At 39.8% G+C, this 21,752-nt stretch overlaps 1 protein-coding gene across 9 annotated transcripts in view; it reads right to left on the bottom strand.

Moving 5' to 3' along the window:
• Positions 1-21,521, bottom strand: part of LOC103101138 (solute carrier family 15 member 2-like) — a 43,732-nt gene extending 22,211 nt beyond the window's left edge. For 4 of the 9 annotated variants that reach the window (XM_007497137.3, XM_007497138.3, XM_007497139.3 and 1 more), the window contains exons 1-10: positions 21,345-21,505; positions 20,639-20,723; positions 17,561-17,702; positions 15,808-15,897; positions 15,476-15,575; positions 12,239-12,329; positions 9,942-10,016; positions 5,026-5,108; positions 4,684-4,770; positions 3,554-3,643 (exon numbers count right to left, since the gene is read on the bottom strand). In XM_007497137.3, the coding sequence (XP_007497199.1) occupies positions 3,554-3,643; positions 4,684-4,770; positions 5,026-5,108; positions 9,942-10,016; positions 12,239-12,329; positions 15,476-15,575; positions 15,808-15,897; positions 17,561-17,702; positions 20,639-20,723; positions 21,345-21,392 (891 nt within the window). In that variant the 5' untranslated portion in view covers positions 21,393-21,505. Of the gene's footprint in view, positions 1-3,553; positions 3,644-4,683; positions 4,771-5,025; positions 5,109-9,941; positions 10,017-12,238; positions 12,330-15,475; positions 15,576-15,807; positions 15,898-17,560; positions 17,703-20,638; positions 20,724-21,344 lie in introns of all 9 variants that reach the window. The other 5 variants (XR_008912773.1, XM_007497144.3, XM_007497141.3 and 2 more) reach the window with 4 other exon arrangements.
• Between the last annotated feature and the right edge of the window lie 231 nt (positions 21,522-21,752).

Here is a 21,752-nt window from a genome sequence, read left to right as displayed (position 1 = left end):
GCTCCCCCAATTTTCTGTGGTGGAGATCTCAGACTCATATTTGATTTCTCCCTCTTGCCCTCCCAATACAATCCCAGGATTACAGAACCTCACAGTCAGAAGGTGACTTTGGAGCCCCCTTACAAGCATCCCTTTGAGGTAGGAGCTTCACTGGGCTCATGGAGCTTGTGGCAGCTGCTGTGGCCACTCTGCCCAGTGCAGCCCTTACATCAGCCCTGGCTGCTGCTTTCCACTATTACAGGGTTAGCCAGGAGAAAGGGAAACCCAGTCTCTTCCTGAACATGACCAATTACAAGTTGTTGGTTTTTCTTTTTTTAATAAATATTGAATTGTTTAATTGAAATGTTCTTTTTTGAGATTCTCTCTGCTCTATGCTTTAACCTGATTTCACCTGGATATAAATGTAGGTGGGAGTGTACAAAAGGATGTCAGAGGACAGGTCTGATTCGACATTGGTTCCATTCTAATGAATGAAGCTCTAACTAGTGGATTTTTAGACAGTATTGTGGATTTTTTCCTTTCCCAGAAAAGAATATTCTTTTCTTCTGGGTTATAGTAAAGTAGAAGTATATAGAGGAGGACTTGGGGCCCATGAACTTATTTTCTAAAAAATTTTTGATAGCTTTATTTCAATACAATTGGTTTTCTTTATAATTTATATATACAATAACAATTTCCTACATATGTTATTTGAAATTATATGACCCATTTTGTCTCCCTCCCTCCTTTCTCCCTCCTTCTCAGAGATGGTAACTAATTTGATCTGGATTATATACATGACATGTACGGGAGACAAAATGGGTCATATAATTTCAAATAACATATGTAGGAAATTGTTATTGCACGTCGTGTCCTGAATTTTACAACAGCCTTGAGAAGTAGTCGTTCATTTTCATCTGAAGCTCTCTAATGAGGGAGAATCCACCATCTACAATTTCACTTTTGGACAGCTCTAACAGTTTTTTTCTTTATATCACATCTAAATTTACCTTTCCCCCCCTGACCTCATGCATTGCTCCCAATTCTACCTTCCAGGATTAAGCAAAACATGTCTAAAAATCCTACTTGCACATGTCAACCCTTCAAACACAGAGTAACCCCAAAGTTAAGTTTTCAAACTAGCTTAACCCTGCACTAAAGATTTTAGGGATGCCTTGTATTTGACAACAATTATTGTGTCCTCTCAAGTCTTCTCTTACTAGGTTCCATATCCTCAGTTCCTTCAACTGATTTTTATAGTATGATCTTGACCTTCACCATTCTAATTCTCTTCCTTTGGATATCATCAAATTAATCAAGGCCCTTCTTAAAATATGGGGCCCATGCCTGACAAGGGTGCCTGACTTCCCTAGTTCTAGATGCTCTGTGTTCCGCGATATAACTGGAGCGTGCCTTGGCATTTTTGATGACCATAGTCCATTGTTGGTTTATATCACATTTTACTAAAAGCCTTAGATTTTTCAGATGAATGGCTGCCCTGCCATGCTTTCTCCAACTTGTATTCATGAAATTTCCTTTGTCTAGACTGCCATTTAATCTAAGCTTATCCCAATGTTTGCTACTAAGATCTATTTGCATCCTGACATTCATTTAACACACAGTTAGCTATCCCTCCCAGTGAGTGCCATGCTACCTGAAAATCTGATAAGCAGGCTGTTTATGGTTTTATCCATGTCATTAATAAAACTGCACTGCGATGAGTTGACATTGAGTCATTAATATTTATCTCTTGAGTACATCCAGTCAATTAGTCTTGAAACCTGTCTCACTCAGGGGCCTGACACTGTCTGGTTTTTGGTTTTGTTTTTGTTTTTAGGTCAAAGCAAATATTGTTGTTGTTGTTGTTGTTGGTTTTTTTTTCCATTTTAAATGACAATTCTTAGCTCACAAAATGTACCAAAACAGGCAACTGAATTTGACTCATCAGTGCTGTTCTGACCACTGGTCTAGCCCACAATTCTATCTTATCTTCCAAGAAAACAGGAGAAACTGCTATGATTTCCTACAATTGAGATAAGCTGTATAGAAGGCATCCCCCTAATTGACTAGCCCAGTAAAGATGCCTGTCAAGAAAAGAAATAAGGCTTCTTGGGTTTGTCTAGTTCTGAAGAAAATCAACCATACCATCTCTTTGTGATCATTACTTCCTTTGGGAGATGGATGCTGTCTCTTTCTAGAATGCCTGGGATCTGAGTCAAGCTTCAGGCTCCAGAATGCAATCTCCCCAAAGGTAGGGCTTGTGTCATTTCTATCTTTGTATGCCCTGTGTCTCCTGGAGAGCCTTCCTCTGAGTAGTTGCTTAATAAAGGCAATGAAACATCATTTGCAAATTCTTCTCTCCTCCCTTCTGTCTTCCCAACATTTCTCTTCTCCAGTCCTATAGAAGTTTTCCTATTCAGTGGCCCATTTGCTAATTCTATCACCAATTCTTCCCATATCCTAGGAGGTCATTTTCCTGTGTCTGGTAACTTGAATTCATCAAAGGCAGCTAAAATGTTCTCAAACTGTCACCTTACTTATATTACTATCTATTACCTATTCACCATTTTTCCTCTGCCCATTGCAGGCCCAAGATCTTTAGTTGCTACCACCTGTTCATTCTTGCTTTATAATGTTTCCTAGATCCATTCTTGTCTGTATTTCCATTTCTAAAGTGTAGGTTCAGGGTTTTCACCGATTCTCATGTAGGCTATTGAAAAGGTCTCCTAACTACTTTTCCCACCTTCGATCTCCCTCTAATGTACCCTTCACATACTGCCATCTTGTTAAGCATAACTCTGGTTTTGTCACACCGAAGCTCCAATGACGCCCTATTACTCATAAATCAAATATAAACTTCTTTACTGGGTCCCTAAGGCCCATGGGATTGGTCCTCAACTTTACCTTCTATTCTTATCTCCCTATTACCCATCAATGCCCATCCAGCCAAACTTAACTACTTGGTCCTCATGGGGGCTGATTTCTGTCTTTCTGCTTTTGTTCATGCTGTTCCCTCCCTCTAGTGTGATCTCTCTCCTGAGGTCTGCCTATCAGATGCCTAACTGTATTTCAAAGCCTAGTTTATGGGTTCTTTCCTGATATTCCCCATTTGCAAGTTATCTGACCCTCCTATGAATTAACACAGAACTACACACTTCTTTGAAATGTACTTTCACCTTCTACTTGATTCAGTTATTCATATTTGCTTCCTTTTCCCCTACTCAACTCCATGAGGTCAGGGATGTAGCTTATGTTCCAACTAGAATTTAAGCTTAATGGAGAAAGCTACATGTATTATTTCTGAGTAGACCATGATTTGCCTGAGGTCAGAGACTGTTATCCTTTGTCTCTTCTTTACCACTATCCATACTTCACACATGATAGTGACTCAGTAAATACAGGAATCCTACCTTATTTCTCCCCTCAACATTATTTTAAATCCTCCCTTACCATTTACTCCTGATCTCCCACCTTCCCTTTATGCCTTTATATACTCCTGCATTGACTCCCATCTATTTTTCAACCTCTTTGCCAACAGCCCCTCAAATACAGCTTTGTCTGTAGAGTTCCCTACCTGTTTTTTAGACAAGGCCCATAAAAACGGAAAGGGTATGGTGAAGAGAAGTAACAGAAAGAAAATCTTCACATCACGAATTTGTTCCTCCTGGAAAGAACAGAGAACTGGTTAATAGGGTTTGGGGAATTGAACGGGGAGAGGGCAGACAAACATTCATAAAGGGGTAGATAAATAGATGAAAGAGAAAGACCACTGGATTGGTTGGGGGTAGGCAAACATCATCATCATATGGGAGGAAAGATGGGTGGAACAATATAGAGGAGATGAACATGGATGATGGTGGAAGGGAAGAGAAAAATATAGGATGGGAAAATGGACAGGTAGGTGAGAAATAGACAAGAGTGATAAGGAGCTGGACAGTGGGATGGAGCTGGACAGGGAGATGGGGATAGATAAGGGATGGGGTTTATCCAAGGAGGTAGGGACTAGGTAGTTTAAATAGATAGGTTTAGAGAGAGAAAAGGGGTAGAGAAAAGGTAGGTAGATGAGGAAAAGGACCAGTGAATAGAGATAACAGCTAGAGAATGGGTAAGTGAGCAAAAATTAAAGAAGAAGGCAGAAGATAGGTGAGTGGGAGGATAGATAAGTAGAAAGAAGATGAACACATGGATGGGGCCATATGGACAACTCAAGGTGATGATAAGGATAAGGATGGACACAAGAAAGCAAGGATAAATATGGCTGACAGGCCTAAGAAATTAAAATGACCTACAGGATTAGGAATAGCTCTCTAGCAATGAGAGTAGGTTAGGAGTGGTATAGGATAAGAGAGAAAGGACTTGGGGATTTGTGAATTGGTCCACTATGGTAAGGATTAGTCCAAGGTCCTGTGGATAGAACTGGTGGGATATAGTCAGGCTCAGGAGATGTGAACAGAACCAAAAGAGTGGAGACAGGAACATAAAAGCATAGATGGTTCTAGAGAATCCAGAAAGTTGAAGATAGATTTAAGGAAATGTAGAACAGTCCAGATAAGGCATGAATAGACCTCAGTAGTGTTATTGAGGACTCATATGCCCCAAGAAAAAGAATGTTCTTATCCAGAGTCCTTAGACTCTGATGGGATCTCTATCTTGGTCTCCATTTCTTCTTTCTTGCTGGGCCAATCTGGAGCAACTTTCACTTACTGAGAACTTCTCCAATGCCCAGTCTAGCCAGTGATCCCTCCTAGGGATTTTCAAAGCGCAGTGTCTTAGCTGATTTACAAGTGCAAACTACAGGAGTGAATTGCAAAAGTCAAGACATGAACATCATAAAATCCACTTCATGCATATCCAAACCCATCCTTCTTCCCCCATACAAACTAATGTCTTGAGCTCTTCCAGATCTTCTATTGTTTAGATTTTCCTGCCCTACCACATGCCTAGCAACTGGTTCTGTTCTGCATCCTAGGTTCAGAGTTAGACCTAGGGATGCCAGGCATTGGGAATCTGGGGGCTCCCACCCATTCACCAATAAACTCTACTCACCTGGATACACTTGAAGATTTCCAATATTTTGCCCCTTTTGAGTACTGCTATGAAGAATAATTTCTTGGAAACTATCAAAAGCACTGAAAATAACACAAGAGCATTCCAAGATTTTAGATCCACAAGCCCATATAGTCATATTAGGGCCATACTACACAAGATCTTAAGGCTCTACATTAAAAAAAAAAATTCTCTTGCTGTAGAGTCTCTGCTCTGATATATTAGATTCCTATCAGAGGTAGTTTGTAAAGGAAGCATGGCCCAGGACCTTTTCCCTCTCTGAATACCTATTCCCATCTAGTATTACTGTATTCACCATTCATTTGGTATTTCATTATAAATTGCTGCCTTCTACTACCATATAACTTCTCACATGAGTTGTCTTCATCTCCTCTGTTGGATTGGAAGCTTCTCTCAGATAGGAACCATTTCTTTCCATTTTCTTATATTCCTCTCACTGAGTCTATGGTGTTTGAACATGCTGAATTGAACTAGATGCTCAGAATGTAGACAGGAAAATAATTTTAAATTTCTATTTCAAAAAACACCTAACCTTTTTCTCTATATGGACTAACACCAAGTGGTTAGGAGAAATATTATCTCCTGCAAATGGAAAAAATCGGTCGTAGGGTTTTGATGTTTTCTTGGAAGGAATGGCATTCAGAAACACAGAAATTTGGATACACAGACCTTTGTTAAGTGCCTCAAAGTGTGGACCCAGGAAATTTCATTTTATATTTTTAAAAGGTGAACATTTAGGGGACAGCTGGGTAGCTCAGTGGATTGAGAGCCAGACCTAGAGATGGGAGGAACTAGGTTAAAATCTGGCCTCAGAAACTTCCCAGCTGTGTGACCCTGGGCAAGTCACTTGACCCCCATTCCCCAGCCCTTACCACTCTTCTGCCTTGGAACCAATACACAGTATTGATTCCAAAATGGAAGGTAAGAGTTAAAAAAAAAAAAGGTGACCATTTATGTAATACTCTGTCATGAATATTATTATTCATCAAGCTAAAGAAACTAAAAAATTTAAAAATGATTAGATACTGAGCTTTCCCAAAATTTCAAACTTAAACATGAGATTCAAAATACCAAATTTCATCTATAGTGATGAGCAGAGATAAACAAAAATAGGTCCCCTTTCACTATCTTTATCCTTAACCAGATAAACTAATCCATACTGAACAAAATAGATTAAGGTGGTTTTTTTTTTTCATATTCTTGTCCCAGAGAATTAGATATTGCTCACTAGGTGTTAAGGATTATATTCCACAATCAAATCATTGTAATCAGCTGATGAAGTCAATTCTTCGACATATAAAATCATGAATGAATCAAGGCATAATGCAGCCACTACTCTTTTCAGCTGTTATAAATTTTTTTAGAAGAATTTTTACTGGTTTCTTCAAAATAACCTCTTTCATGTGAACAATTAATATTGCAAAATATTAAATGGAATCCTGAAAGTCTTACAACATGGAAAACTAATCTGATTCTTCTCTGATGGTATTTGTAGCCTAACCTTTTGTTAATGCTTACAAACACACATTTCTCCCCATCCTCAAAAAAGTCCCCCTTTGAGTCTCTTTCTCCAGTAACTATTGTCCTATATCCCACTACCTTTAGTGGATAAACTTCTCAAAAAGAGTTTTACAACTAATGCTTCTACTTTCTATTCTCTCACTCTTTTCTTAACTTTCTTCAGTCTGGTTTCCAACCTCAGAATTATAATGAGATTGTCTATAGATACCAACAATCATATACTTTTTTAAGCCTCACTTTCTGTCTTGGTATCAGTTCTAAGAGAGAAAGTGGCAAAGGTTAGGCGAATGGGGTTAATTGGCTTGTCCAGGGTCACATAGGTAGGAAATGTTTTGAGGTCAAATTTGAACCCAAGTCCTCCTAACTCCAACACTGGTTCTCTATTGACTGGGCTACCTAGCTTTCCCTCAAAGATCTCTTAATTGCCAGACCTAATGGCCTTTTCTCAATCTTTTTCCTTGTATTCTCTGCCTCTTTTGACAAACTGACCACTCTCTTTTCTTTGATACTATCATCTCTCTAAAATTGTGTGACACTGCTCTCTTCTATTTCTCCTCTTAACCTATTTGACTGCCCCTTTTCAATCCTTTGCAGTATTTTCATCCAGGCTGTGTCTGCTAATCATGAATATTCCTCAAGGCTCTAGGCTAGGCCCTCTCCTCTTCTTCCTCCATACTATGTCACTCGGTGATCTCATCAATTCTGAAGGATTCAATTATCTCTATGTTGAAGATTCTCAGATCAATTTGTCTAGCCCTAACTTCTCTGCTGACTCAAGTCTCTCATCTGCATCTATTTATTAGACATTTCAAACAGAATATTTCATCAGACATCTAAAACTCAACATGTCTAAAATCAAACTCATTATCTTTCCCCCATATCCTCCCTTTCCTAACTTTTAAAAATTACTGTTAAAGGCATTGCCATACTCCCAGTAATCAAGGTTTATAATCTAAGGGTCATCCTTAAATTCTAATTTATGCCCCACCACCACCAGGGGTCCCGCCTCCCTACTTGCTGGCGCGGGATTGGTCGTGAATGGACCAATCCCGTGCTTGGGGGAGGGACCACGCCCCACTATCTAACGTAGGATTGGTCTTGAATGACTAATCCTGTGCTGAGGGAGAGACCACTCCTCTACTTCGTGGCGCGGTATATAAGGACCAATCCCGCACCAGGAAGTAGGGGGCGGGACCCCTGGGGCACGCTGGGGGATGCAGTTCCCCGGCCACAATATTTTAAAAACCAGTTACCACCTCTCATAGATCTTTCTCCTCTGACTGCCACCATCCAGATACAGGACCTTATCTCCTCATGCATAGACTATTGAAGTCGCCTATTCCTGTAAGACCTTCCTGACTCCAGCCCATGCTCCACTCAACTCTTGATCTCAAATTGCAGGTCTGACTTTGCCACCTCCATATTCAATAAACTCCAGTGGCTTCCTATCATCTCATGGATAAAATATAAAGCCTGCTTTTGGGCATTCAAGTTCCTTCATAGATGGCCCCTTTCTAATTTCCCAGTCTTCTCAGACCTTTTCTCCCTTCCATGTTCTTTGTAATCCAGTGACACTGACCTTCTTGTTCTTTCTTGAACAAGATTCTTCATCTCTTAATTCCAGGAATTTTCACTGGCAGTCTCCTGTGCCTCAAACTCTCTCATTCATCTCTGCCTCCTGGCTTCCTTCAAGTCCCAGCTAAAATCACCCCCTTTCTAGGAAGCTTTTCTCTCTTAAATGTAGTTTCTTCCTTCTGTGATTTCCAATTTATCCCACATGTCATTTTTTTTTTGCATATTATCTCCCCCATTGGACCACACAGTCCTATTTTTCATCATTTGTCGTACCAGCATTTATCGCAGTGCCTGAAATATCACAATAGGTACTTAACAAATATTTCTTGATTTGACTTGACTTTACTAAAAGATACACTATAACTCTGAATCAATCTTACTTGAGCTTACAACTCATCCAAGGTCACTTTAAATTTGTTGGTAATGATTTCTAACACCATCTCCTGTCAACGTGAAAGCTTGCTTGCTGGTATTCCCATTGCAATCAAAAGTCACAAATTTTATTAGTACTTTCCTGTTCAAATGACTGGCAATCACTGAGTTTGGTAGTGGGGTAGAACCACAATGACAGTTTAGTAGTAAGAACAGTCCAGTTCTTGCTGACATATCTTTCACAAAGATCTAGAAATTGCACCAGACCAGATCTTGATTGGGAAAATCAAAGGGAAAAAAAAATCACAGTGAATCAGTTTTTCCAGACCAGATCAGCGTCAGCAGATAGAAAAGGTCTGTGGACACTAAGGACACAGTGCATTCCAGCACAGGGAAAGGCTGGACAAGATGAGATTTCACAGCCATATGAGAGGATCTAGATTTGTTCACGAACCAGTTCCAGGTCACAGATCTTAGTCTGAGGAGGGAACCTATGCACTTTAGAGTGACGTTGTAATGGTTTCAAGGACTTGTGGACCTTAAGCGATATGCTGAGGGGAGCTGAGCTGAGAATTAGTTCAGAAGCAAATAGTGGGGGGGTGGGGGTGTGTGAAGGAGTTGGGGGAGAAGAGGAGAATGAAGACACTTTGAGGAGCTTCTTTGAATACTCAAATGATTCCAGATTATATTTGGTGAGTTTAAGGAGTACTTCAAGGCAATGGATAGAATACTGGGCTTTGGGTCAGCAAGAGCTAAGTTCAGATCCAGCTTTGGACACTTAACTAGCTGTGTGAACCTGAGCAAGTCATTTAACCTCTATCTGCCTCAGTTTCTCATCTATAAACTCTTCTAAGTGTCACCTACATCCAAGAGTTATTTTGTGGAATTAAAAGGGATAATAATGATATTTATAAAGAGCTCAGGGGTCACTATATTAATGCTTTGTTACTCAGGCATCTTCCAGTTGTGTCTGACTCTTTGTAACCCCTTTTGGAGTTTTCTTGGCAAAGATATTTGCCATTTCTTTCTCCAACTGGTTTTACATATGAGGAAATTGAGGCAAATGGGGCTAAGTGATTTGCCCAGGACACATAGCTAGTAAGTGTCTGAGCCCAGATTTGGACCCAGGAAGTGGAGACTTCCTCACTTCAGGTCCAGTACTATATTCCACAGACCACTCAGCCACCCATATATCATTTCTATTTGTATTATTATTTTCATTCAATATCATATTATTTGACTATGGCCAAATGGAGGGAGCACATTAACTTCAAGGATGTAGGAGTTATCAGTCAGATCTAGATGGCTCTAGAAGTTTGCAGTGGCCCAGCCCATTTGGTCCATGGGCCCATAGTCGCCCGTGACTGCTGCCAGAGCAGTTTGCTCTCTCTGTCCCTTGCCCTCCCACCAATGCCAGCACGGCCTACCTATACAAAAAATCTCAATGCAAGTTGAGGCAAGAAGGTAAACCAAGTAGCAGTTTTTGGAGAAGCACTCGAGATCTGTGGAATGGAAGAGACAAGAAGTTACCCAGTGTTCAGCATCACCATTATTACCTCATTTCTCACAGGGCCATCGGCCTTGTTCATCTTCTCCTGGAGGGAGATCTTTAGTTTCATATCATTTTACCCAAGTGTTTAAGGAACATGTGATCTAATAGGATCTGGTGGCAGGAAAGGGTAGAGGAGAAAGACATCTGGTCCCTGCTGCCTTGCCCTGTTCATACCATCAATGGATGGAGCTGAAGACAGTTGGGTTCAAGAGGTAAAGAACTGGTGTCATCTTTTGTGAACAAGAAAACCATCTGAGAAATAGGCATCAAGCCAGGGTATAGGAGAAAAAGAGGAGGAGGGAAAGACCATTTGGGATGCTTCCTTATGGTTTCTATCCTTGGGACCACAGTAGGTACAAAGAATTTGGTCTTGGATCACATTTACATAGATGAAGATATAATTTCAAAGGAGAGTGAGCTAAGAAAGATCACATTTTAGAGGAAGTTAGGGGGGACAGTGGTTAGAGAGCCAGGTCTGGAGTTGGGTTCAAATCTGGTCTCAGATTATTTATAATTATTATGTTTATGATATTAATAATAATAACCATTTAACCCTGTTCACCTAGCCCTTGCCCTTCTGTCATAGTTACTAAGACATAAAGATTTTTTTTAAATGATCAGATTTTGACCACAGTAACATCCCACAGAATACCAATGATAATACATTTTGTATTAATCCTTTAATACATCCTTTAAGGTTTCTTGAAATTCTATATTCCTCCCCATTTAAAAAAAATTGCTTTCTGTGGAAAAATCCTTAGAAAACTTTGAAGGATAAGGTGGGTGCTTATTTCAGGGACAGAAAAGTAGGGAAGAATCAAAGAATTGTGTTTTCATTCTGCAATGGACTGAAGAGAAGAGAGACTTTAATTGGAAGCTCCAGGGAGTTGTATGTAGCCAGGTAACTAGGACAGATAAGCCGTGCAGTTGATTGAGTGCCAGTGGCACGAGTCAGGAAGATTACACTTCCTAAGTTCAAATCTGGCTTCAGACAGAACTTACCTACTGTATGAACCTCACTTAGAGAATCATCTGTAAAACAAACTAAGAAGGAAATGGCACACCACTCCAGAATCTTTGCTGAGAAAACCTCAAAATGGTGTCACAAAGAGTTGGGCATGACCAAAATGACTGGACTACTTTGCCTAAAGTCAAAGGACATTCAGGGGCTGTGTGCCTTTTCTCTCTATTCCTATACTGGGTAGTTTGGTTGCCATTGTTGAGCCATTTGGTCTGGTCACCCTGCCTAGAGACTTGCTAACATCACCATGCCCCTCTTCTGAGCCTTGGTATCTTATATTCCCTTCTTGCCTCTTACCCACCCTTCTACTTCCTTCAGGGAGCTAGGAGTGCTTAAGGACAAGGCCTTGCCTTGTTGTTGGCCATGCCATGGAGATGCTGTTTGGGAATCAGGATCCCCTTTCTTGCAGACATGGGCAACTAGGTCAGATGTTCTTTGTGCCTGGACCTTATTGTGTTGTTTCTGCTACACCTTTCTCCAGGGGCATATCTGGAAGAAAGGTGCATACTGACCTGAGGTGGAATTCTGAGATTTTTCTTTTCTTAAGGTGAGCTCAGTCCACACTCAAATGAATTTGCCCCGAGTGCCACAATTCCTGGATATAACTCAGATAAAAATAATAGCTTTTTTTGGTGCTGTTCTATGTCTCAGTTTCTGAATTTTTCAAAATGATAGAATTGAATTAAATAATTTCTAAGTTACCTTCTAACTCTATAATTATCACCCTGTGATCCTTAAAGAAAGAAGAATTGTAGGTGGAGCTGACCCAGGACTGAAAAATGGAGTTGAAAGTTCTGCACATCATCCTTCTTTCTTCTGTGGTTCTAATGTGATTCACTAAGGAACAAGTTGACTAAGGAAGATAATGAATCATTTATTCTAGGCAGGTCAAGCTGGAAAAATACCTATGCAATAGAATGTGGCTAATTTGCCATCTAATATCTGTGTTTCACTTTCCAAGTCTGTAAAATTTGGGCAATCTCTTCTTCCCTCCATCCTTAGTGAATCTTAGAAACTTTGCAGCTACAAATTCTAATTACTACAAAATCCATTAATATCCATTTCCCTGGGTGTTATGGGAAGAAAAGGGAAGAACGGTGGTACATTATGGCCTCTGCCCAATTTTTACATTCCTTAGAATCACCACTGACCTTTAATTAGAGGGACTAAGAATGTGGCAAATATTTCCCCAAAGGATATAGACAGGAATAAGAAGGAGAACATCATGTTCCTTTCTTTTACCTAAAATCAACAAAATAATCATGCTCAATGACATCAGAGAACACTAAATTTTTACTAGTTTCCAGAATGTTATGACAAATTCTTAGCTTAACCAGGGTATTTGTGTGTCTATCTGTCCATAGTTCCACCAGCCTTTGCTGTATTCATCTTTTAACATCTTTGCTTATTTGAAGGGCATATGATGGAATCTCCAAATTGTTTGATTTTAGTATTGGCCATTTAGAACATTTTTTCATATAGTTAGTTGATTGTGATTCCTCTTTTGCAAAGTGTTCTCCTTTGACCACTCATATATGGGGGAATGAACACATGGCCTTCTGCACGTGTTTCAGTAGCTTATATATCTTAGAATTAACATTTTTTTCATAAATAGTTGATGCAAAGATTGCTTTTGTCCACTTATGTGGTATCAGGTGTAGGCTACAAACTATTATGTCCTAAGTCTGTGGGTATAACAGTACTTGATACTCAGGGCAGAAAAAATAATACTCTACCATGTTACTGGATCCAACTGATCTCTAGCCAAGTTTCCTTTGCCAAGATACCTTACTTAGTGACCCTCTTTAAACCACAAACCCTCTAAGGGGACAGACAGTTCCCTCTGCTCTAAAGCAGCCCCAGCGTCTCTACATACTGGTTTTAGGACTTACCAAAGAGAACTATATAAAAGTAGTTATAATGTTAGGGGACTATCTAGAGACTGTTAACTTCTCCTATTCTTTTTTATGTTTATTTATTGCAAATTTTATAAAACCAAGCAAAACAAGCATTTCCATATGCAAAGAAAAAGATAGTACACAAATAAATGCACACATTTCCTATATGTTTAGCTTGCTTTTCTTCATATCTACATAATAAATCCTGTCCACAAATGTCCCATCTTCTCTCCACCGTCCCTGCACCACAAAAGATATTGTCTGGAATAGCAGCAAGTATATATAAATTATATCTTTCATGTTTTGCCTTTCTGCTCATTTTCTAGAGGCAACAGAGTTTATTCTTCCAATATTAATTCCCTGACTGTGTATATTGTTCTCCTAGTTCTATTCATTTCATTTTTCATTGTCTCATGTATTTTCCCCCAAGTTTAAAAAAAAATCAGTCTGTTTATTGTTTCTGATGGTGCAATAGCATTCCACTACAATTTGCCATTTCCTAATTGATGGGCATCCTCTCAGTTTCCAATTCTTTGCCACCACCAAAAGAACTGCTAAAATATTTTGGAACACATGGGTTCTTTTCCTCTTTCCTTCATCTCCTTTGGAAATAGAACCAGCAGTAGTCTACCAAAATAGTTGAATCTGTTTACAACTACACCAACAGTGCATTAGTGTCCCCATTTTTCCACATCCCCTCCAATATTTTTCACTCTGCCCTTTTGTTATTTTAGCCAGGCTGATGGGTATGAGGTAACATCTCAGAGTTGTTTTGTTTTGCATTTCTATAAGTAACAGTGACTTCTGTTTTTACCACTTTTAGCATTGATTCTATGGAATTTTTGTTGTTGTTTGGGGGAGGGTATTAAGAGGCCAAAGGAAGATTCATGTCCTACTCTGCCATCTTCCCACAATACTACTTCTCTTATTCTTTATGTATTATTCAAAACAGTTTATGATAGTAGAACAACCATGAGTAAAATCCATCATGTCAGATAAGGGGAATTTAAAGCCGGAGCCAAATTGCTTACTCTGGGAGGTAGATTATTAGCCCAATTTTACATATGAGGAAACTGGGGCAAACAGGAGTTAAGTGACTTGTTCAGGGTCACACAGTTGCTAAGTATCTGAGGCTGGATTTGAATTTAAGTCCTTCTGACCGCCTAGTACTCTATCTGCAAGAAACACCATGGACATCTGCCAGAGAATTATAAAACCTGAGCACTGCAAGGTAGCCCACCAGCTGGTAACTAACTCTTGGTGCAAGGGCTGGGAGGACAGTGCATATGTTTGTAAGGTCCATGTCAAGGATGAATACATCTTTGACAATTAGAATTCCAGAGTTATTGACATGCTAATCTTTGCCTCCTCAGATCCCATCTTGCATCATTGCTTACTTATTGTTACCATTAATTCCATAGCCTACTCTTTGCCTCTCACTGTCTCTTATTTGCTCAGCTGCTGTCATTCAACAACTTTCTTTCCTTTGAAATTCCTCTGTGTGTTTGTGTGTTTTCAGCTGTATTCCCTCTGTAGTTCTATTTGGCTCAAGTAAATTCAATCTGATTTATTCAATTCAACCCAGTATTTGTAGATCACCTACTATGTGCAAAATTCTGTGTTGGGTGGTGGGGAGAGATACAGAATTTAGACAAGATGTAGACCCTCCCTGATGAAGTTTACAGTGAAGAAGGTTCAAATGACCTAAATGGACAAAGTTAGACTCTTCACAAAATGTCCATTTTCTGGGCATGCCTATTCTATGGGAAATCCATTTAGACATGGATTGGGAGCTGGGGGAATACTGGTCAAAGACATTTTCTACAGAATTGATTATGTGTTTCTAGTTTTTAAAAGAGCAAATTCAGGACAGCATAATAAATACAGACCCTACATCAAGCCCCAGAGCATTGAATGTGGCCCGCTTCTAAAAGATAACAATAGATTTTTAAATATACTTCAAAAAAAGATCATTTTTAAAAACCCTCAGATTTGAGCAGATAGAGGGCTTCCTGGGTAGAGAGCCAGGCCTGAAGATGGGAGATCCTGGGTTCAAATTTGGCCTCAGACATTTCCTACCTGTGTGACCCTGAGCAAGTCACTTAACCCTCCTGGCTTAGCCTTTACGACTCTTCTACCTTGGAACCAATACACAGTATTGATTCTAAGATGGAAGGAAAGGATTAAAAACAAAACAAAACCCTCAGATTGAATTTTATTTCCTGCGGGTAAATGATGGCTTCTTGCAAAGCTAAAGAATGAGCAGCAAATGTGGAGGAAGAAGTGAAGGAAATGTGATCATAGCCCAACTTTGAACAAGTATTGTGAATCTCAGTTCCCTTATCTAGAAAATGTCAGCCGAGATGACCCATGAGGTCCTTTTCATCTTGAATTCTCCGCTGCTCTGATGCTGTGGTCCCTGGAGGAGGATGGGATGGGCTAACACACAGGAGACACCCTACCACTCTGCACATATATATACATATATACCTGGTTTTCTTGAAATTGGTCCCCGGCTAAACACATAAAACAAGGCAACTTGACTCCAGTAGAAGAAGCCACCAGGAGCAAACCAGTAACCAGAAGGAACCTAGAGAAAAGAAGGGGACAGAGGCACTTAAGAGCTCCCTCATGAGTACATAGTCACCCCTGATGACACAGACACAAAAATGCCATGCCTGAGAGCTCCCCACTGCTGCAGATGGACATAGGGACAGCCTGGGCTCAAGCCTGACTCCCCACTCTCTCGTGTGTATATATAATATACATATATATACATATAGCAATGTATAAAAGCATACAGGTAAAAGGGGATGACTCACATGGACATAAATGTGTCTTCTGGCAGGAATTCTCTGGCTATGACAATGGAGTAACCCGTTAACAACAGCACCTGGCTCAGGATCAGGGCGCTAGAGGAAAAGAGAATCATTAAGACCTTCAGAGACTGACCAAAAGGAGAAGAGCTCAGCATGGAGTGTGACACATTGAGAGGTCGGAGAAAGAGCAAGAGAGCTGGGGGAGAAAGAGAGAAAAAGCAAAAAGGAGAAAGAACCAAGTGGAACAAGCCTAACCTTCTTCCATTCAATGTGTAAGTCACTATTATGATCACAGTTATCTTTTTGTAAAATAGCACAGTAGAAAGAGTCTGCAGAAAAGAAGTGATTCTGCTAGCATCCCTTCGTATTTCCTCTTCTGTAAGATGTTACAAAGGTGACTGGGAAGGCTCCCCTTAATTCAGGAAGAATTTTGAGATGGAGGAGCTCAGTTGCTGCCGCATCCCTGAAAGTCTCCTTGGGACAGCTCCAGTAGCAGATAGGACGGTCTTACGTCATTCCGCCATGGTTGGAATATTGTTATTATTCCTCAAAAGGCTCATAATTGGATATAATCTTTCCTTAACAAGCTCTGATTTCTGCTACTCCTATAATGGTGGTTTGGCTACAGGGGATCTAGATCCAGTTCTTTTACAATCATATTCCTTTCTTGTGGCCAGCAACAGAGCTACGAATTACAGCCTAACAGAATCCTCTCTAACAAGCAGCCCATGTTTCTGTCACGGGGCTCACCAATGCTTTGTTTGTGGGGAGAGCCCCGGACAACAGGTAAAAGGGGGTGACTCACATGGACATAAATGTGTCTTCTGGCAGGAATTCTCTGGCTATGACAATGAAGTAACCCCTTGGTCCAGCCAGAGCCCTTTATCTCCCTGAGAGACAAGTTTTCCTTCATCTCCATCCTCTTGCAGGACTCTCTATCGAGCTGTCTTGTCCTGCTCTCTTCTTTTTTGATACCCTCATCTCATTGAGAATCGTGGTTCGGTGGGCAGATCAAAGCTTTCTCCTTAGTAGGTGTTCGTCGCTTACATGCACACACACACAGAAAGACGGGAGATACACGGAGAGGCACACCGGTCCCCATTCACCCATAGAATCCCTCACAGCAACTTTCCAGACATGGGATGGAGACAGACATACAGAGACTCACCCAGCATGGACATGGATGTGGTTCCGAGACCCACACAAAGAATTAAACATGCAAATAGACATACACACAAAGGTTTACAAATGTACATCAGTGGTGGGAACAGCTCCATTTGTCATCGATTCCTTTGCACACAAATAGTAGCGGATTCAGATCTCCTCAAGAGTCTCCGTCTCATCCTTCCCAGCATCAAGTAAGTAGAGACCCGAACAGAAGAAGATGCATGCATGAACATATGACATTCACAGACCCAAATGCCCAAAAAGCATCTATGAAGATGTACCCACATCAACATACACAGCTACACACAAAGACTTTCACATGGCCAAAAATTCACAAGCACATGAAGATGCACGGTGATAGTTTCAGACCTGGAAACCTTAAAATCTGTACAATCCTTTTCCCTTAATAAAACTCTAACACACACACACACACACACACACACACACACACACACACACACACACACACACGTTACTGTTTGATCCTTACAATAACAGTGTGAGGCAGGGAACCCAGAGAGGCTGCTAAAAATCCTGGTCCCCTTGGTCCTTCACTTACACTGAGAAGAGAGGAAAATATTTTTCTTACTTGAATTTTCCCAGGCAGGAGTCTGTGATGATGGAACTAATCAAAGCCATGCTAGTCAGACAACAGTGGAACATGAGATCCAGGGAGTTGCCATATTCCGTGGAGAAATTGAAATGAGAGAAAAAATTTTTTTTGAGTAAACCTGGGGAGAGAGAGAGAGAGTAGGTTGAGGGAGTTTCACAACCCCATTGAGGGACTTGAGAGGAGACAGGAGAGAATGCTATGAAGAGACAGCCTTAAGAAACAATGCATAGGGCAGAGGAGAGTCCTTGGAAAGTTCAATAGTGAACCTTTGTCCATGGGGGCAGTGTGTGTAGAAAGGCAAAGGACCCACAGAGTCATTGTCTCAAGGCTTCAGTGTTCCTTCTGAGGGACTTATAAGAAAAAAACACTCTCCACATCCAGAGAAAGAACGGTGGGAGCGGAAACACAGAAGAAAAACAACTTCTTGATCACATGGGTCAATGGGGATATGATTGGGGATGTAGACTCTAAATGATGACCCTAGTGCAAATATCAATTAAATGGAAATAGATCTTGATCAGACACATGTAAAACCCAGTGGAACTGCTCATTGTCTACAGGAGGGAGGAGAAGGAAAGAATATGAATCATGTAACCATGGAAAAATATTCTAAATTAATTAAATAAAAAATTTCAAATTAAAAAAAGACTTCAGTGTTCACAGAGTCAATGTTTATAGGGTAAGATGAGGGGGTAGAAGTATTTGAAGGACCCTTCTGTCCTTTTTAAAAAAGAAACATTAATGAAACTGAAGATTTTCAAACATTTCTAATGAAAAGACCAGAGCTGGAAGAGGAAATTTGACTTTAAAATACAAGACTCTAGCAAAGCATAAAAAGGTAAACAGGAAAGAGAAATTATAATGGACTTGATATGGTTAACACTGTTTATATTCCTATATTGAAAGATACTTTTAACTCCTGTTAACTTTATCATTATTAAGGGAATTAGGAGTATACATAGACATAGGAAACAGGTGTGAATTAGAGATGATGGGATAATATTTAAAATTAAAATAAAACTAAGAAGTGAGAAAGAGGAATGCATTGGGGGAAGGAAGAGGTAGAATAAAGTAAATTTTCTCATAAAAAGGAGACACAAAATAGCTTATACAATGGATGGGAAGATGCAGGGTGAAGTGGGAGAGAAAGCTTGAATCTTACTTTCATTGGAATTGGCTCAAAAGGGAAATAACATACAAACTCAGTTGGTTATAGAAATCTATCTTACCCTATAGGAAAGTAAGAAAGGAAGGGGATAAGAGAAAGAGGAGGGCACTAATAAATAGCAGACAAACTAGGGGAGGTGGTAGACAGAAGGAAAACACTTTGAAGGGATGAACAGGGTGAAAGGAAAGAAAGTAGAATAAATGGAGGGGGACTGGATGGAGGGAAATACACAATTACTAATCATAAATGTTCTTGCAAGCTTCTCTGACAAAGGCCTCAACTTTCAAATATATAGAGAACCAAGTCAAATTTATATGAATTTAAGTCATTCCCAAATTGATAAATGGACAAAGCATATGAACAGATAGTTCTCAGACAAAATAATCAAAGCTTCCTATGGTTGCATGAAAAAAAAAATGCTCTAAATCACTCTTGCTCTATATCGCTTTGCATTAGAGAAATGCAAATGAAAACAACTTTGAGGTAACATCCCACACCTATCAGACTGGCTAATATAACAGAAAAATAAAATCACTAGTGTTTGAGGGAATGTGGGATAATTGAGACACTAAAGCATTGTTGGAGTTGCGAACCTTTCTGGAAAGCAATTTTAAACTATGCTCTAAAAGCTATAAAATAATGCATACTCATTGACCTAGTGATGCTACTTCTAGGTCTGTATGCCAAACAGATAAACAAAAAGAAAAAGTAAAGTATTTTTGCAGCTCTTTTCATTGTGGCAAAGAATTGAATATTGAGGGGATGCTCATCAATTTTGGAATGGCTGAACAAGTTGTGGAATATGATTAGGATGGAATACTATAGTTCTATAATAAATGAACATGATGCTCTCAGAAAAACCTATAAAGACTTACATAAACTGATGCAGAATGAAATGAGTAGAACCAGTTGAACATTGTACACAGTAACAAAAATATTGTACAATGATTGTCTTAGCTATTCTCAGCAATACAATGATCCAAGACTATTCAAAAGGACTTATGATGAAAACTGCTATTCAACTCCAAGAAAGAACTGATGGAATTTGAGTGCAGAATAAAACATACTTCTTAAAAGCTTTATTTCTCTTGTTTATTTTTGGTTCACATTTTCTTTCATAGCATGAGTAATATGGAAATATGTTTTGCATGAATATACACGTATTACCTAGGTCAAATTGGTTGCCATATTGAGAGGGGGAGAAGAGGGAGGAATAGAATTTGGAACTCAAAATTACCAAAAAAAAATGTTATAAATTGATTTTATATTTAACCAAGAAAAATTAAAATAAAGAAAACAGCATGAAAGAAATTAGATTTAGCAATGTTTAAAAAAAACTACAATGTTATAGTTGTATACGTGATCTATGAAAAACAGAAGGATTCTAATCCATACAATGACCATTTGTAATTCCAGAAGACTGATGATGATGGCATGCTTCCCACCTCTTGGTAGAAAGGGATGGTCTATAAGTGCAGAATAATGGGAGACATAGTTAGACACAAGCAATTAGAATTCCAGAAGATTGATGATGCTTCCCACCTCTTGGTAGAAAGAGATTATTATTATTATATTATTAATAATTATTATTACAGATTACCATCTGTAGGTGCAGAATAACTGGAGATACATTATTAGACACAACCAATGTTGTCACAGACCCTTTTGGGTTAAGAACCCCTGGGTCAGTGTCCATCAATCCTAAATGTTGATAGGACATATATAGGACATAAGTGTATGTGAGACCAAAATGTTCATCACAGGCTTATAGTGGCCCTGAAGTCTGAATGTATAAAGGTGTTAGGAAACCAGTGTTTTGAGGGAATATGGGGGACACTGGCTGTAGACAAGTTGGGGTTTGGAAGAGGTAGTGGGCAGATACGTACCGTACAATTCAGAGAAGCTGGTATTGTCTAGCCATTTAATGATCAATAAGATGATCCCAGAAACTGGAAACTTATTTCTAAACTTCTGCGGGGACAAAAGATTTGGTGAGAGATGGAAAATATACTTGGAGTCAGTCTAGGAAGAGTGATTTGGGGGAGAAATTGGAGGGGGGAATCAATTAGGAGTCGGGAGAATGATTTGGGGAGCTGGTGAGATTTGAGGGGCACCCAGAGAAATGGTTTAAGAAGTTGGCTTGGGATAAAGATTTGGAAAGGGTAGAGGTGGGGTTGTCAGGGGATTTGGGGATATTTCTCCAAGATGGGAAGTCCACCATACCTTGATGTTTAAGGGGCCATCAACTAGAAGGAGTCAGAAGAATGATTTGGGGAGCTGGTGAGATTTGAGGGGCACCCAGAGAAATGGCTTAAGAAGTTATCTTGAGTTAAAGATTTGGAAAGGGTAGAGGTGGGATTGTCGAGGGATTTGGGGATATTTCTCCAAGATGGGAAGTCCACCATACCTTGATGTTTAAGGGGCCATCAATTAGGAGTCAGGAGAATGATTTGGGGAGCTGGTGAGATTTGAGGGGCAGCTGGAGAAAGGGCTTATTAAGAAGTTGGCTTGGGTTAAGATTTGGAAAGGGTAGAGGTGGGATTGTCGAGGGATTTGGGGATATTTCTTCAAGGTGGGAAGTCCATCTCATACCTTGATTTTTAATAATTGCTCTTCTTTTTGTGCCTCTATGGCTTCCATCTTAGTGACAACTCCCAACAGCCTTCAACGGACTCCTGGCCTCCAGAGGTCATGGAATCCTGGAGACCCTCTAGGGGTCATTGCTTCTAGGTTTCAGCTCAGGACTAGGTGATGTGTTAGTCTTTAATTCTGACACCTTAATCTTGCATTTACTCTTCTCAGATACCCCAGAAGGATAACAAGGAGCAGTATTGGCTTCAAAGAAAAAAATCCCAATAGTGGTCAATGATGCTGTCGGAAGTGAGGGTCTTGGAGGCACTTTTCCACAGTCAGACTGCCTCTATCTTTTGCTAATGTCTTCATTGAGGCTTTTTATCACTCTAAATCTATCCTACTATGATAGCCTTTAAGCAGGTCTCC

This window comes from Monodelphis domestica, chromosome 6 (genome assembly GCF_027887165.1).
Source record: "Monodelphis domestica isolate mMonDom1 chromosome 6, mMonDom1.pri, whole genome shotgun sequence".
Taxonomy (NCBI): Eukaryota; Metazoa; Chordata; class Mammalia; order Didelphimorphia; family Didelphidae; genus Monodelphis; species Monodelphis domestica.
Note: the sequence above shows the minus strand (reverse complement) of the source record. Positions and strands in the feature narration are given on the sequence as shown.